The 14,663-nt window shown below is 39.8% G+C and overlaps 1 protein-coding gene across 3 annotated transcripts in view; it reads left to right on the top strand.

The window, feature by feature from the left end:
• PPARG (peroxisome proliferator activated receptor gamma) overlaps positions 1-14,663 on the top strand; it is a 128,863-nt gene that overhangs the window by 68,500 nt on the left and 45,700 nt on the right. For all 3 annotated transcript variants that reach the window (XM_060308089.2, XM_060308090.2, XM_030840914.3), the window contains 2 exons: positions 10,283-10,510; positions 11,906-12,075. In XM_060308089.2, the coding sequence (XP_060164072.1) occupies positions 10,291-10,510; positions 11,906-12,075 (390 nt within the window). In that variant the 5' untranslated portion in view covers positions 10,283-10,290. The remainder of the gene's footprint in view (positions 1-10,282; positions 10,511-11,905; positions 12,076-14,663) is intronic.

Here is a 14,663-nt window from a genome sequence, read left to right as displayed (position 1 = left end):
TATTTCCCTTTCTCTGATGACTGTAAAGTTAAGCACCTTTTAAAATATTTGTTGTCCATTTGGCTATCCTCTTTTGCAAAGTACCTGATCAAGTCTTTTGCCTATTTTTATATCAGTTACTTTAGATACGAGTTTTAAAGCGACCTTTGTCAAATATGTGTATTGCAGATACCTTCTCCCACTCTGTTGCTTTTTTATTCACTTAATGAACAGTTTTTAATCCTAATAGAGTCCAGTGTATCACATTTTTCTTTTATGGTCAGTGCTTTTTATATCCTGTTGAATGAATCTTTGCCTACTCCAAGGTTGATAAGGCGTTGTCCTAGTTTTTCTTTTTAACGCTCTTTTGTTTAATATTTCACACTGAGATCTGCAGTTCACATGAAATTGATTTTTTGTGTGTGGTATTAGGTGGGGTTGAACCTTTTCTTCCTCTCTATGGATACCCAGTTTACCTACACTGCTTATTGAAAGTATTATCCTTGCCCTACTACAGTGACATTTTTTCATAAACTAGGTGACCGTTTACATGTGGCATTGATTCCGGGCTTGCATTGGTTGCATTGGTCTATTTTTCTCTCTTTGCACCAACCAACATCTGGTCTTAATGACTGTAGCTTTATCATTGGTTCTGGTATCTGGTAGGATAAGTCCTCCAGCATTTTTCTTCTCTTCAAGATTGCCTCGGCTAGTCTTGGCCCTTTAAATTTCCACATAAATTTTAGGCTCAGCATGTCAGTTTCCAGCAGAAACGCTAGGATTTTGATTGGAATTTATTCTGAATCTATAGATAAATGTGGAGGATTGACAGCTTTATAATACTGAGCCTTCCAGTCCATGAACATGACACGTCCCTTCATTTATTTAGATACTTTTTCAATATACTTTTGAGTTTTCAGCGTAGAGATTGTACTCATATTTTGCTAGATTTTTCCCCCTAGGTATTTGATGGTTTTGATGCGATTGTAAACATCGTTTCAAAATGTCATTTTCTGTTTGTTGCTGGCTTATAGAAATATAGTTGAGTTTTTAACATCAACCTTATATCCGGGAACTTTGCTAAATTCTCCTTTTAGCTGTAATGGTTTTATTTTTTTTTATACAATCATGGCATCTGTGAGTAATGTTAGTTTTATTTCTACTTTTCGAATTCTGTGTCTTGTTGTTGTTGTTGTTGGATTGGATAGGATCTCCAGTGTTGATGATAACTAGTATCCTTATCTCATTCCTGACCTCAGAAGGAAAGCTTAGATATTTCACTGTCAAGTATGATGGCTACTTTAGTTGTTTTGTCTTTTTTAAATAGCTGTTCTTTATCAGATGAATGAAGTTTCTCACCCTTCCTAATGAAGAGGGTTTCTGAACTCATGGATGAGTGCTGTATTGTATCAAATGTTTTCATGTAGAATATTTTTGGTAATGCTATAATGGCTCAGGAGGAGGACTTAGAATGAAAAGTGCTTACTAAGAATACTTTAATATCACATGGCAATATGTTTTAAGATAATATACAGTATAGCTAGTGGAAATCTGCACTTCATCCCATAACCACAAGTGATCTGGCTACATCTGTTTTGACACTTTTGTTCTCAGAGTTTGTATAGCTTAAGACCATTGTCTTCTCATTAAGAGTGCTTGGCACAGTAAATTGAAAACAAAAGAGTAAACAGAAGCGTAGTGTATCACTCACTTTGCCAGACTAAACAACTCTGAGTAAGGCCAGCTTTCCCCTCTAGCATAATTTCAGGCTGTTAGAGATGCTTCGGTAGTAAAGTTTTCTTTAAAAACACCTACCCACTCTCTCTCTTCCTGGTTGCAGGAGGTCCCTTACAGTGGTTGACGGGTGGACAAAGCAAGGAGAAACAGTCCTTTGGGAGATCTTTGGTGGTTCCCTCCTTTCTAAGTCGCTACAAACTTGTGGAGCATTCCTTGCATTTTTTTCCTTTCCATTCGGTCTCCTCTCTCCCATTTTCCTTCCCCTGTCACTGCAAAACCAAAACCAAATTGTGCAGAAGGAGCTGGCCAGGAGGAAACATTCCAGTTCCTTTTTTCTGACCTAAGTACCAGTCTTCGCTGGCTGCTGGTGTGTGCTAGGCAAGGCTAGAGTTTCAGCTAAACCAGAGGAACTAACTGTTCAACAGATTTAGCCTTAGTCCTGACTAGTTTTTAGTAAATCTCCTTTTAGAAACATGTGAAGGTGGTTTTAGCAGAAGAACCAACCTTGAACGAGTTTGACCATGATGAGAAAGAGGACTTGAATCTCCAGCTAAGGTAGCGGAAGAAACGATCATTCTGGATGAGGGCATGATCCCATCATCTTTCCTGTCCCCTGATACCTCAGGACTGGATTAAGCAAGCTATCTAAACAAGATGTGGCCCATGCAAGAGAAAATGAATTTTTAGAAAGCATAAACTGACATGGACTTCTCCAAAGCTGATCAGATGCCCTTTGTTGGTCTGAATTTGGAAATTTGCCATGAGACCTTCTGGCTCTTTATAAAGAAATGTGCATATAAAGATACGTATTAGAAGGCTTTCAACCTCTGCCAAGGCTATCGATGGGAGTATCACCAGGACAGAAGCACTGGATTTGGTTTGTAATATAGTCTAAGTAGACAACACAATGAAAACATATTTTCTTATATTAAAGAAACATGTGACACACTAAGGAATCTACTAAAATTCCACACTAAGGAATTTTAATCCTTTTAATTCCTGGTGTCCAAACTGAGAGGTTCTCTGTTCAGAGAAACCATAACAGAATTCAAACCCCAGTTCCAATACCTATTAGTTGTATTGGGCAAATCACTTACCTCTTTCTGTCTAATGTTTTCAGTCTATTGGGTAGCAATTATAATTGTTTACAACCCATAGGACTATTTATATATGTAAGTTATATTACTATATGTACATTTCTAAATTATACTTACATTAACAAATTATAAATTACATATGTAATGGGTCTAAGGTACAGTGCCCGTCATATGATAATAAGTGCCTAAAAATAATTAGCTACTATTAAACTATACTTCTGCTAATGGGGTCCAGAGTCTTTTTCTTCCTTTGCTAATTCAAACTCATCATACCAGTGAAGGAAAAGAAAGGAATTGATAGAATTTATTTTTTAAATGCTTGAGTCACAAGGACAGTCATCTGTTGGTCAAGTATCAAAAATATTTTCTGATACTCCTTTATTTTACTTGAAACTACCATTAAAATTCTCTCTACTTTTCCAGGTTATTGCATGATAAGTCCTTTTAAGAGGACTGGGAAACAGGCAAGGAATATATTTACTCCCTCTGTTAGGTGAAATCATGGGAAAATACTGCAGTTTAAAGATATTTAACTTAATTTTTACTTTCATCAAAGTAATATTTGTACACAGTTTTAGAAGTCAGATCGTAGTACAAAGCTTTTAATGAAGAACCGCAGTCTTCAACCTACACCTGGTTCCCACTTCTCAGAGGCAATGATTTTTAGCTTTTTAAAGCATGTCTCCTGGTTTTTACTGCTGTATGTTTAACATGCTTATACTGCGATTTTTTAAATTGTGTTGATTACCCACTGGCTTACTGCTGCAGAAGATAAGAATTTAGCCCTTTGCCATCACACTCCCTTTCCCAAAACCTACACTCCTCCTCTCCCGCAACCCACCCTCACAGTGTGGTTATTCGTAATTTTAGGTGAAATTAGTTGTCTGTGTTTACATCGCAGTAATTTTGGAAGTGCACTTACAATTGAGCCGGACAGTATACTGCAGTTTTACTTTTTTTGAGGGGTGCATCGGGTCTTCATTGCAGCACACAGGCTTCTGTCTAGTTGTGGCGCGTGGGCTCCAGGGTATGTGGGCTCTGTAGCTTGTGACTCACGGGCTCTCGTGTTGGGGCGCGGGCTTCGTTTGGGGGATCAAACTCGCGTCCCCTGCATTGGAAGGCAGATTCTTTACCACCGGACCAGCAGGGAAGGCCCTACAGTTTTACTGCTGACCCTGAATAGCTGTTTGTTTTTCTGGAGTTAATCATTCTTTTTTTTTTTTTAATTAGTAATTACTCACTTTTGTTGTTGTTCCTTTTCTCCATACCTGCCACCAGTTCATTCTCAAACTCTCCCTCAAAGTGGGCATTTGCATGTCTCGGGCATTGCGGTTTCTCAGGGAATCTCATGAGGCCACCGGCACCCTCTGATCCATTTTCTCAACGAACAGGTTCTGCTCAGGATCTGTTGTCCTGGGTCTTCCTTCCACCTCTCTCCTGTACCTCAATCCTTTGCTTCCTGGATCCCATGTTTCCTTTTTGTTCTGGTGTAGAACTCTAGGAAAAAACACACGGGAGGTGACTTTTTTTTGAGGTCTTATATTTCTGAAAATGTCTTTATTCTCCTCTTACGCGTGAGTGATGGTTTGGCTGAATATAAAATTCTAAGTTGGAAATAATTTTTTTCTTTGAATTTTGAAAATACTGCTCTGTTGATTTTCGAGCTTCCGGCGCTGCTTTTGAGAAGTTCAGTGTCATTCTGATTCCTGACCCTTTTTAGGGGACTTTTTTTTTTTTTTCCTGCCTGGAGGCTTTTAGGATAGTCTCTGTAAAAAGAGCATTAGTCTTTACAGTGATTCCTTTCTCTGTGGTTTAAGTTAGAAATCCTTTCTCTCGTTGTTTTAACCAACATAAATCCTTGCCCTTAGTCACTCTAAAGTTAGAGAAAACCTAAGGGATAACTTAATAAAACTTTTCAAGTACATGTGGTAAAGGTCAAGTATGCAGAGGATGATAACTGTATGTTTAGAAAATGAAAGAAAAATGTACAAACTCCAACAACATAGGTTAGACCATCATTTCACAAACTCTGTTCCATCAGATGGTAAACTCCTCAAACGTTGTGTGCGATACCCTCCCCTCTCTTGTATTTTCTCATGGATTATTAGCATATAATTCTAAGAAGTCCTGCAAGAGACCCATTTAGACTGGCTTCACCTAGCATTTCCTAAGTTTATTTGCCCACCAGAATTTTTTTCTTTTTAATTATTTTAAAAGGAACATCATTAACATATGTATAACACAGTTGGGGAAATGCCAGACAAGACATAGACTTTCCTGGCTACAGAAGAGCAATTTAGCATTGGAATGAGTAACCCAGAGAGGCCGTGGACTCTCCTTTTGCAGAGGCCTTTAAAACAGGACATCTGTTTTAGGCGTAATCCTCTTTGAACAATGGGACTTTGCTGCTGTTTCTTCCTTTTCCTGTCCCCTAGTGGTAGCGTTGGGGAGCTTTTAGCCTACCTTTTACATGATTCTAGTACTCTGGTTACTCTGGTGACAAAAGTTACCACTACTACCAATAATTACGTTTATGGAGAACTTACTTTCTGGCCCTATGCTGGATGCTTTACATGTATTATTTAACTGAATCTTCACAGCAACTCTGTGAGGTCGGCAGTATGATTATTTACAGATGGGGATAATTAGGGATAAAGAGATCACAAAATTGACAAGAAAGAGGTCAGGATTCAAACCCAGGCTTCTAACTCGCTACTAGCTCTCCATCTTCAGTTGTTAATGTTCAGAACAGCAACCTGCAACGAACAAACAAACAAATAAAATACATACATCTGTATTTATTACGTAAAGACTTGGACGGATACGATGCTCACTTTATGAGGCTGTTCCCTAAACCTTTTGAGGAATTCGGAGTTTATTACTTTTGTTAGAAACAAATTCTACTACCAATTTCTTTATTCTAATTTGTCAACCAGTAAATGGCTCCTTGCATGAGACATTTTTCCTTCATAAATTTGATGTCATTCCTGTGTGTTAGTTAAGACCGAAAAGTCTGGATCTGTGAAAATTGGTATAGATTAAAAAGTCCCCTTTTCAACGTATTTACACATGGTAACGACTTCGTAATGCAATGTGGAGGATGCTAGGGGTAGGAGACAGAGAACCTGGACTCTCGTGGACTCGGCCTCTTCCCCTGAGCTCCTGAGCACATCGCTTTGCCTGGTTTTCTTCAACTGCCAGATGGGGAGCTTAGATTATCTCCAAAACGCCCTTTCTGCTCTGACATTTCAGAGTGATTTTTGTCTCTGGATATCGGCTCTTGTAACGGGAGAGGAAGTAGGAAATTCACAGGTCAGTTCACACTGCAAAGTGATTTGAATAGATCAATAAGGAGGGGCTGGATGAATAATATTTATGAGTACCATGACCTTGAACTGAAACAAATGAAAAGAGATTGAAAAAAATTGATGATTAAGTTTCTGTCTAAGGTCACTTCCAACAGGGCTACTAAGTTTTAGACATGTAGGAAAGGCTCTTTCCTGCACCCACTCTTGTTGAGCTTAACATGTTTCTCCAATGAAGCTTCCATTTGAGAATTACCCTTCATAGTGCATCCCCAGCCCCCTGTACCTGGCGCATCATAGGTGTTCAGCGAAGCTTTGTCGAAATTAATTGTTATTAAATATAGAACTAGAAGATCAGGAAGAGATTTGTTTTTCTAATCAGTATTAAGTTTAGAAAGTCACGTGTGCGGGCTGTGGCGTTTTAGACCATCTGGGTTCATAACCCAGCTGTACTCCTTAGTAGCTGGGTGGTTTTAGGCAAGTTATTTCCATAACTGTGCCTCAGTTTCCTCTTCTTTAAGGGGATTTATAAGTATACCTACCTCATAGGGCCATTGTGAGCATTCAGTGAGACAGTCCAAGCATTGTATTTGGTATTATACTTAGCAGAGATTTAGGGTTCTATTAATATTAGCTAATGTCATTATTAAGGAGGTGCAGCATTTCTCCAGACATTCTAGTAGAAGTTTTTCTTTTCTTTTCATAAGGGACAACGTAGAACCCCAAAGGTAAACTGTATAGTTCTAGTGCTTGATTTTTATCATTTAACATCTTTTCTGACCCACTTCCGTACTCCCAAATAATGATGCCTCTCAGATGAGAGAAGTTGCTGTATTTTTGCATGATATGTCTTTTTGTTTGAACTACATTATACTTTGGCGTGTTGTGAAGTCTGCTCATTGAGTATCGTAGAGTTTAAAGCCAAGGTGAAGGTCTGAGGTAAATGGCACACGACTACGTCCTTCCCCACAGTGTCTGCCTCAAGACTCCTGCCTGCTTGAAACACACCAAAGGCTGTGAAATTAATGATGTGCCTGATGCAATGCACTTCTCTCGCCCAGCTGGAAAGTTAAGACATTGTTACTTATCCCTGAGAAGGACTGTTGTCTGTGCAAGCATTTTGTTCATTTGTTCTTTCATGAGTAATTGCATGGAGTCACGAAAAACACCTACTCAACTTACAGCTTGGCAGAAACAGTAGCTTATGTTTTCTGGAGACAAAATTAGAAGCAGGCTCCCTGGACCCCATCTTTAAGTCAAAATAAAATGTCTAGGGAACCACTGTGCCTCCCAGTAACCATGGCCCCTGTGGAGTAATATTGTTTAGGTCAAGATGTCCCAGAGTAAGAGGACAGGGAGAAGGGAAAGAGGGGAAGGAAAGTGTGTACTGGGATAATTTGTTTTCATAGAGATGAAGAGGCAAACGGTTTTTCTTTCTCACTTTGTCCTTTCTATGTAGAGAAAAAGTTTACAGTACCCTAATCTTCCTCCTGCGATTATCAGAAGAGAAAAACTGAGTATACGTTGTTGAGAGGAGGAGTTACAGCTTAAACTGTATTTTATTTATGATATTGAAGATTACATCTTTTCTGGGGAGCTTAAGTCTTAGCAAAACTAAACCACTGAAAAAGTATCTTTATTTTTTCCATTTTCACAGAAAAATGAATACTTGTTCTTTCCTTCCCTATAAAATATGATCATTCAGTTGGCAAGCGTTTAGTAAACAACAACTATGCATAAGGTCTAAAAGGAAAACAGAATAATAAGACCCTGTCCTTTGCTCCAGAACTGGAAATCTAACAGCGGAGATACTTATCCAAATAATTATACCGGAGGGAAAGAGAGGTACTCAGTGCTGTGGGAACACGGAGAATGGAGAGTGTTTTTAAGTTGGAGAATTCGTGGAAGGTTTCATGGAGAGAGTAGCATTTGGACCATTGTGGGATTCCCCACTACCATGGAAAAGACAGACGGGAATTTTGACGGGTGGTGCTGAGGGACAGGAGGAGGGTGAACAACTTCAGGAAGCAGCATGAACAGAGATGAGCGGACTAGACGGTGCAGAGTGTCTGCCCTGGGCACACGGTGTGATGCGCCCAAGCACAGCACTGATGAGAACGGGGGTGAGGTCTGGGATCCCGAGTGGAAAATGACACTGAAAAAGTAAGGCAGACTGTCAGGGAGGGCCTTGAATGCCACGCAAAGACTTTTCAATTTATGATGTAGGTCAGTGCTTCCCCTGCTTTTCCACCAAAAATTGCCCTTAGTAGAAGAGGACAACAAAGTCAGCGTTTTCGGGGAGGAGGGGAGGGATGAATAGGTAGAGCACGGCGGGTGTTTGGAGCAGTGAAACCATCCTGTGTGCTACTGTGATGGTGGATACTTGACATTACGCATTTGTCAAAACCATAGAATGAACAACACAAAGAATGGATTCTACTGTAAGCTGTGCGTTTTAGTTCATCGTAATGTATCACTGTTGGTTCATCAGTTTTGTCAACAAGCATACCACACTAATACAAGTGTTCATAATAGGGGAAATGCACGTTAATAATGGGGAAACTGTGTGTTTCAGGGTTTGCGGGGGAGGGAGAAAGGGAAAAGGGTATATGAGAACTTTGTAGTTTCTGCTCAATTTTTTTTTTTTTTTTGGGGGGTACGCGGGCCTCTTCACTGTTGTGGCCTCTCCCGCTGCGGAGCACAGGCTCCAGACGCGCAGGCCCAGTGCCCATGGCCCACACGCCTAGCCGCTCCGTGGCATGTGGGATCTTCCCGGACCAGGGCACGAACCCGTGTCCCCTGAATCGGCAGGCGGACGCCCAACCACTGCGCCCCCAGGGAAGCCCTCTGCTCAATTTTTAAGTAAACCTAAAGCTGCTTTTTAAAATAGTCTATTCTTTTTTAAAAATAGCGTTCTTTTGGCCATGAAATGTACTACAAGTATAAAGTTTTTTTAGGAGTTTCATAGTATATCTTTAAAATCACGTGAATTTTTTGCTCTGTTTATTTACACATAAATAACTATTTTATCATTAAAATTTTCCCTGAGACTTTTCAATAAAATAAATGACCCCTAGGGATATGATTCCTGTGTTGAGAAGCCTGACATTGGTTGGCAGGCGGTCACTGAAGTCATATGTTAAAAGTGAAACAAAAATAAGCTAGTAAAATGATGAGCAGACAATTTTTCTTGCAACCCAGACGTTTTTTGCATCCTTATTTTCATTTCCCAGTATTCATACAGAAGCATATACACCAGCTTTAACTCAGTCCACCTTTACTTTGTCTACGGAAGAACTTTGCAGTAGGCATGATGAGAAGTAGTTGATGAGCCTACTTTTGTGGATATTGCAGTTGAGACGAGAGAGGTGTATTTTGATAGGAAAGTAATATATACTAAGAAAAATGGGTAATGAAATAGAAAATAAGCATGCCGAGGAGATGGGCAAAGTGAATGGGGTGACGTGGGTTAGGTAGGTTTAGCTGAAATTTGTTCAATGGCTGCCCCTGTCATTAGGAGCACACACTTTTTTCTGGATGTCATTGAGACCCCGTATGACCTTTAAGCTATCACCAGTGTAGTGTTTGTACTGTAACAACTTGATAACTTCAAGTTGTTTGGGTACTTATTCATGTAGATATTCAGACATGTGAACCCAAACCGTGCCTGATGCGTCCTCTTGGAACCGCTGAAGCGCATTCACAGCCCTAGTCTCCTTATTTGTGTTTTCAAGGCGCTTTGTTTTTCTTATGAAGACCACAGCTGGAATCTTTAACCTCTTGCAAGAGTCAGCCTTTGAGAGCTACATTCTTTAGCTCTCTGCTTGCTGGGAAAAAACAAGAGGCCCATTCCCAGATACCCTTAGGAAAGCCATCCTGCTCTGAAGAGAGCAGGGCTGTTTCTAGGACATTGATGTGGGTATGCCGTACACGTGACACTCTCAGAGGGTCCTCAACTGTGACGTCCAGGTAAGGGGTGACTTCCCTACATTAGTTCAACAGCCTGGACGGCACTAAGAAGGCGGCTGTGTTCTCTGCTCTCCTCATGATCACCTAGGTGACGTCACTTGACCCAAGACTCTTTCTGTTCCCTTTCTGTGGATCTTTACGGGATGGCACTGTCCTCCAGGACTAACGTCGTAGCTGTTCTTTTCTCCATTTCAGAAATTACCATGGTGGACACAGAGATGCCGTTCTGGCCCACCAACTTCGGGATCAGCTCCGTGGACCTTTCTGTGATGGATGACCACGCCCACTCCTTTGACATCAAGCCCTTCACCACCGTTGATTTCTCCAGCATTTCCGCTCCACACTATGAAGACATTCCGTTCCCAAGAGCTGACCCAGTGGTTGCGGATTATAAGTATGACCTGAAACTCCAAGAGTACCAAAGTAGGCGGTTTACTTCACTTTTCAGACTACTGAGACTAGAATTGGACTAATATCTCATTCACACTGGGGTAAATGCTCCAGAGACTAAAGCCTATAGTGAAGCCATTTACCATTCATTTATTCACCCATTGATCCATGAAATAGTGGGCATTTATAATGGACCAAAAAGGAAGGTAGTGTGTGAACGCCCCAGGTCATCTTTCTCCGCCCCCCCCCCCCCCCCCCCCCCCGCCTTCCTGCCTGCTTCCCTTCTTTCTTTCTTTTCTTCTTTCCTTCTCAGGGACATTTTCCAGCCTGATTACCTTGCCAGGTGCATCTCAGGCTAAGAGTCCATCCCCCCCACACTTTGAATTCTTTTTTCCACTTGTAAGTAGATAAGGAACATTTTGTCACTTTTTATAACTTATCTCTAAATCACTGTTGCATCTTTACTAATTCTGCAGTTTGAACAGCTTCCAGTGAAACCTATTTTTCAGCACAAATTTAAATGTTGACGTTGTAGGCTATTGATAAATCCCCACGCCATTAACGCAGTTCACATCAAGCCATCAGACTCGAGAAAAACTAAAGCTGCACTTTTCAAGATTAAATTTCTATGATGCTCTTTCCTTGATTTTTATCTCTTTGCTGATATGCTGTTTTTCCAGAGCCACCACCATGTAACTGCAGCCATTACTTGACAATAAGTAAGAACTTCCTGTAGTTCTAGTTTTTTTTTTTTTAAGATAAATGATATACTTGGTTATATTTATATGTGTGGCTTTCAGTTGGAGCCTGATACGAAAATTTAACAGGCCTGATCCTGACCAACGGAAAGATAGTGCTTGCTTTCCATAGGGCCTCTCTCTATCAGAGATCATTTTACAAACCATCTTTTCTGACTCAACATTGATGGGAACCTGCTCTCTTATTTTTCATGTACCTTCAAGCTGGGCTTACCATACCTTTTCATGACAATGTTCCTTCTGTTTCCTTTTCAAGAGTGGTTTTAAAACACTTCTAAAATGCAACATTTAAATTCAAATGTATAATTTAATATTGTCACGAATGCCAAATACAGCACATTATGTAGCAAAGTAACCTTAATGATCTGAAATACCATATGTTGCCTGTTAGAGCTTTAGTATTACGAGGTATTGGACGGTCATAGAACCACAAAGTTAAAAGTTAACCACAGAGTTAACCCCATTTTTTTTCACAGGTGGGGCTCAGAGGTGTTGCGACTTGCCTGTGATTACAAAGCCTACTTTTTCCTGTGTATTTTTCACGTTCCATAGTGCATCTAACTTAAATAATAAAATAATGGCAGCAAGGTGTACTATAGTGACCTCCCTGTTGCTTGTCGGGCATTGTTTTTCACGTGGTAATTACCTGCTCGTGTTTTTCTGTGCACAGGTGCAATCAAAGTGGAGCCTGCATCCCCACCTTACTATTCTGAAAAGACTCAGCTGTACAATAAGCCTCACGAAGAGCCTTCCAACTCCCTCATGGCAATTGAATGCCGTGTCTGTGGGGATAAAGCTTCAGGGTTCCACTACGGAGTTCATGCTTGTGAAGGATGCAAGGTAAAAAAACATTTTTTCTTTTTTGAAATAATTTGCTGAAAATGTACCTATTATTTCATTTCCTGTTGCAAACAGATGGCAAAGAACTGAGATAACATTGGCAAGCTTTTAAATATTTTTGGCAAAACCCATTCTTCAAATGGTATAATACTTGAAAACCTAAGAAAATTGTTCAAAGCAAGGCTACTTTGCCTCACTTCCCTTTTTCCAAATTGGTCCTGTGCAGCACCATCTAATCTGAACCTTGCATTTTGCAGATTTAAAAAAAAAAAAAAAAAAAGTCACTTGTTCAAGGTATCATGGAAAGACAGTGATGAGCTGACCCAGACCGGTACCCGGATTTCCTGAATATTCTATATTGTTTTTCACTATACCATGGAATATTCTGTGTATGTAGGACCCGATAGATAGATAGATAGGTAGGTAGGTAGGTAGATAGATAGATAGATAGATAGATAGATGGATAGATAGATAATCTTCATTTGAGCCTTAGAACGGTCCTATAAAGTCAAGCTTATGTATGGCCACTTTACAGGTGTAGAAATCATGAATCAGTGAGACTTGCCCATGGTCATCCATCAGTAAGTGGCAGAGCCAGGACCAGAACATATATCTTATGACTCCTAAACCAGTGCTATGTGCTTTCTTGTTCCAGCGTCAGTTTGAGCTATGTGTTAGGAGCAGGCAAAGCGATGTAACTGTTTTGGAAAGGAGGTACTCTTTCTCCTCACCTCTTTTCTTTGTGAAAAAGGGTATTTTGGAAAGTTCATTTAGTAATATTCTGCCCTATTATTAAGAAAATGTTAATCTACTCGTATTTTATTTTATTTTTATTTTTTTAATTTAATTAATTAATTAATTTGGCTGCGTTGTGTCTTCGTTGCTGTGCGCGGGCTTTCTTTAGTTGTGGTGAGTGGGGGCTGCTCTTCGTTGCATTTCGTGGGCTTCTCACTGCGGTGGCTTCTCTTGTTGCGGAGCACAGGGCTCTAGGCTTGCGGGCTTCAGTAGTTGTGGCACGCAAACTCAGTAATTGTGGCTCATGGGCTCTAGAGCGCAGGCTCCGTCATTGTGGCGCACGGGCTTAGCTGCTCCACGGCATGTGGGATCTTCCTGGACCAGGGCTCGAACCTGTGTCCTCTGCATTGGCAGGCGGATTCTTAACCACTGCGCCACCAGGGAAGTCCCTCTACTCATATTTTAAAATGTAGTTCGTATTTTAAAAGAATTAATTCTAATAGGCTCAATGAATAAAATAGTAATCGAATAGTACTTACTGTATACTCCAGGGCTCAGAATAAATTGTTCATAAATACTTACCTTATAAAATAATGCTGCTTATAAAAGGTAAGATCAGATTCAATCGTCAGTTGGGCTTTTTTGTTCAGAATAATGATATATGACAGCAGTTAGGTAGGTGTTAGAATATCTGGGTTCCTAACTGGACCATGGGCCAAAAAAGGAAGTTAATATTTATTGAATTTCTACTATGCACCAGATATTGTGCAAGATGCTTTTGCATATTATCATTTTTAAACCATATTCTGTCTAAGTTTTCAGTTCTATAAAATGATGGTGTTGAATGAGATGATCTCTAAAACCTCTTCAGTCCAATAGTTTATTACTCCAAAGGCAATTTAATAAAGTGAAAGAGACAAGCTAGTGGTCACCTGGCCACTTGCCCAAGGTCCCTAACCAATCGCATGAGCACTTCAGCCTTCAGGCACCTCGTGTGTAAAACAGCTTGGTTAGATTAGCTCCCCAAGGGCTTCTTATTCATCTCGAAGTTCTAAAATTCCAAAATGACTCCTTGAAATACTACTGGCAAGAGATGGCTTTCGTTTAAAACACGAAAACCCATTCATTCTGTGATTGAAACCAAACTAAAATATCTGTGATCTTATATGAAATCATTATCTTCCCAAGGAGTAGTAAGAACATGTCATTTTATTGAGTTAGATTTATATAATTTTGAGGAAATAGTGGCTAAATTCTGAGAAATACCCGAAGAAATCATTTACTTTTGGTCATCTTGGTAATTTATGCTGATAAATAAAAGTATGGTTGGCTAAGTTTCCACAATAAATTATTATTTTTATGGGCTGGTAAAACACTTAGAAAACTAGAAGACTTAAGCAAATAGTTTCACTGTGATTCTGTTCATCAGATATTTGTAGAGAGGTGGTTTTTTTTCTTTCTGAAATTTTTTTTTAAATTTTTAAATTTTAGTTTTTTATACAGTAGGTTCTTATTAGTCATCAGTTTTATACACATCAGTGTATACATGTCAATCCCAATCGCCCAATTCATCACACCAACAACAGCAACCCCCGGGGCTTCCCCCCTTAATGTCCATACGTTTGTTTTCTACATCTGTGTCTCAACTTCTGCCCTGCAAACCGGTTCATCTGTACCATTTTTCTAGGTTCCACCTACATGCGTTAATATACGATATTTGTTTTTCTCTTTCTGACTTACTTCACTCTGTATGACAGTCTCTAGATCCATCCACGTCTCAAAAAATGACCCAATTTCGTTCCTTTTTATGGCTGAGTAATATTCCACTGTATATATGTACCACATCTTCTTTA

The sequence above is a fragment of the Globicephala melas genome, chromosome 11 (genome assembly GCF_963455315.2).
Source record: "Globicephala melas chromosome 11, mGloMel1.2, whole genome shotgun sequence".
NCBI lineage: Eukaryota > Metazoa > Chordata > Mammalia > Artiodactyla > Delphinidae > Globicephala > Globicephala melas.
Note: the sequence above shows the minus strand (reverse complement) of the source record. Positions and strands in the feature narration are given on the sequence as shown.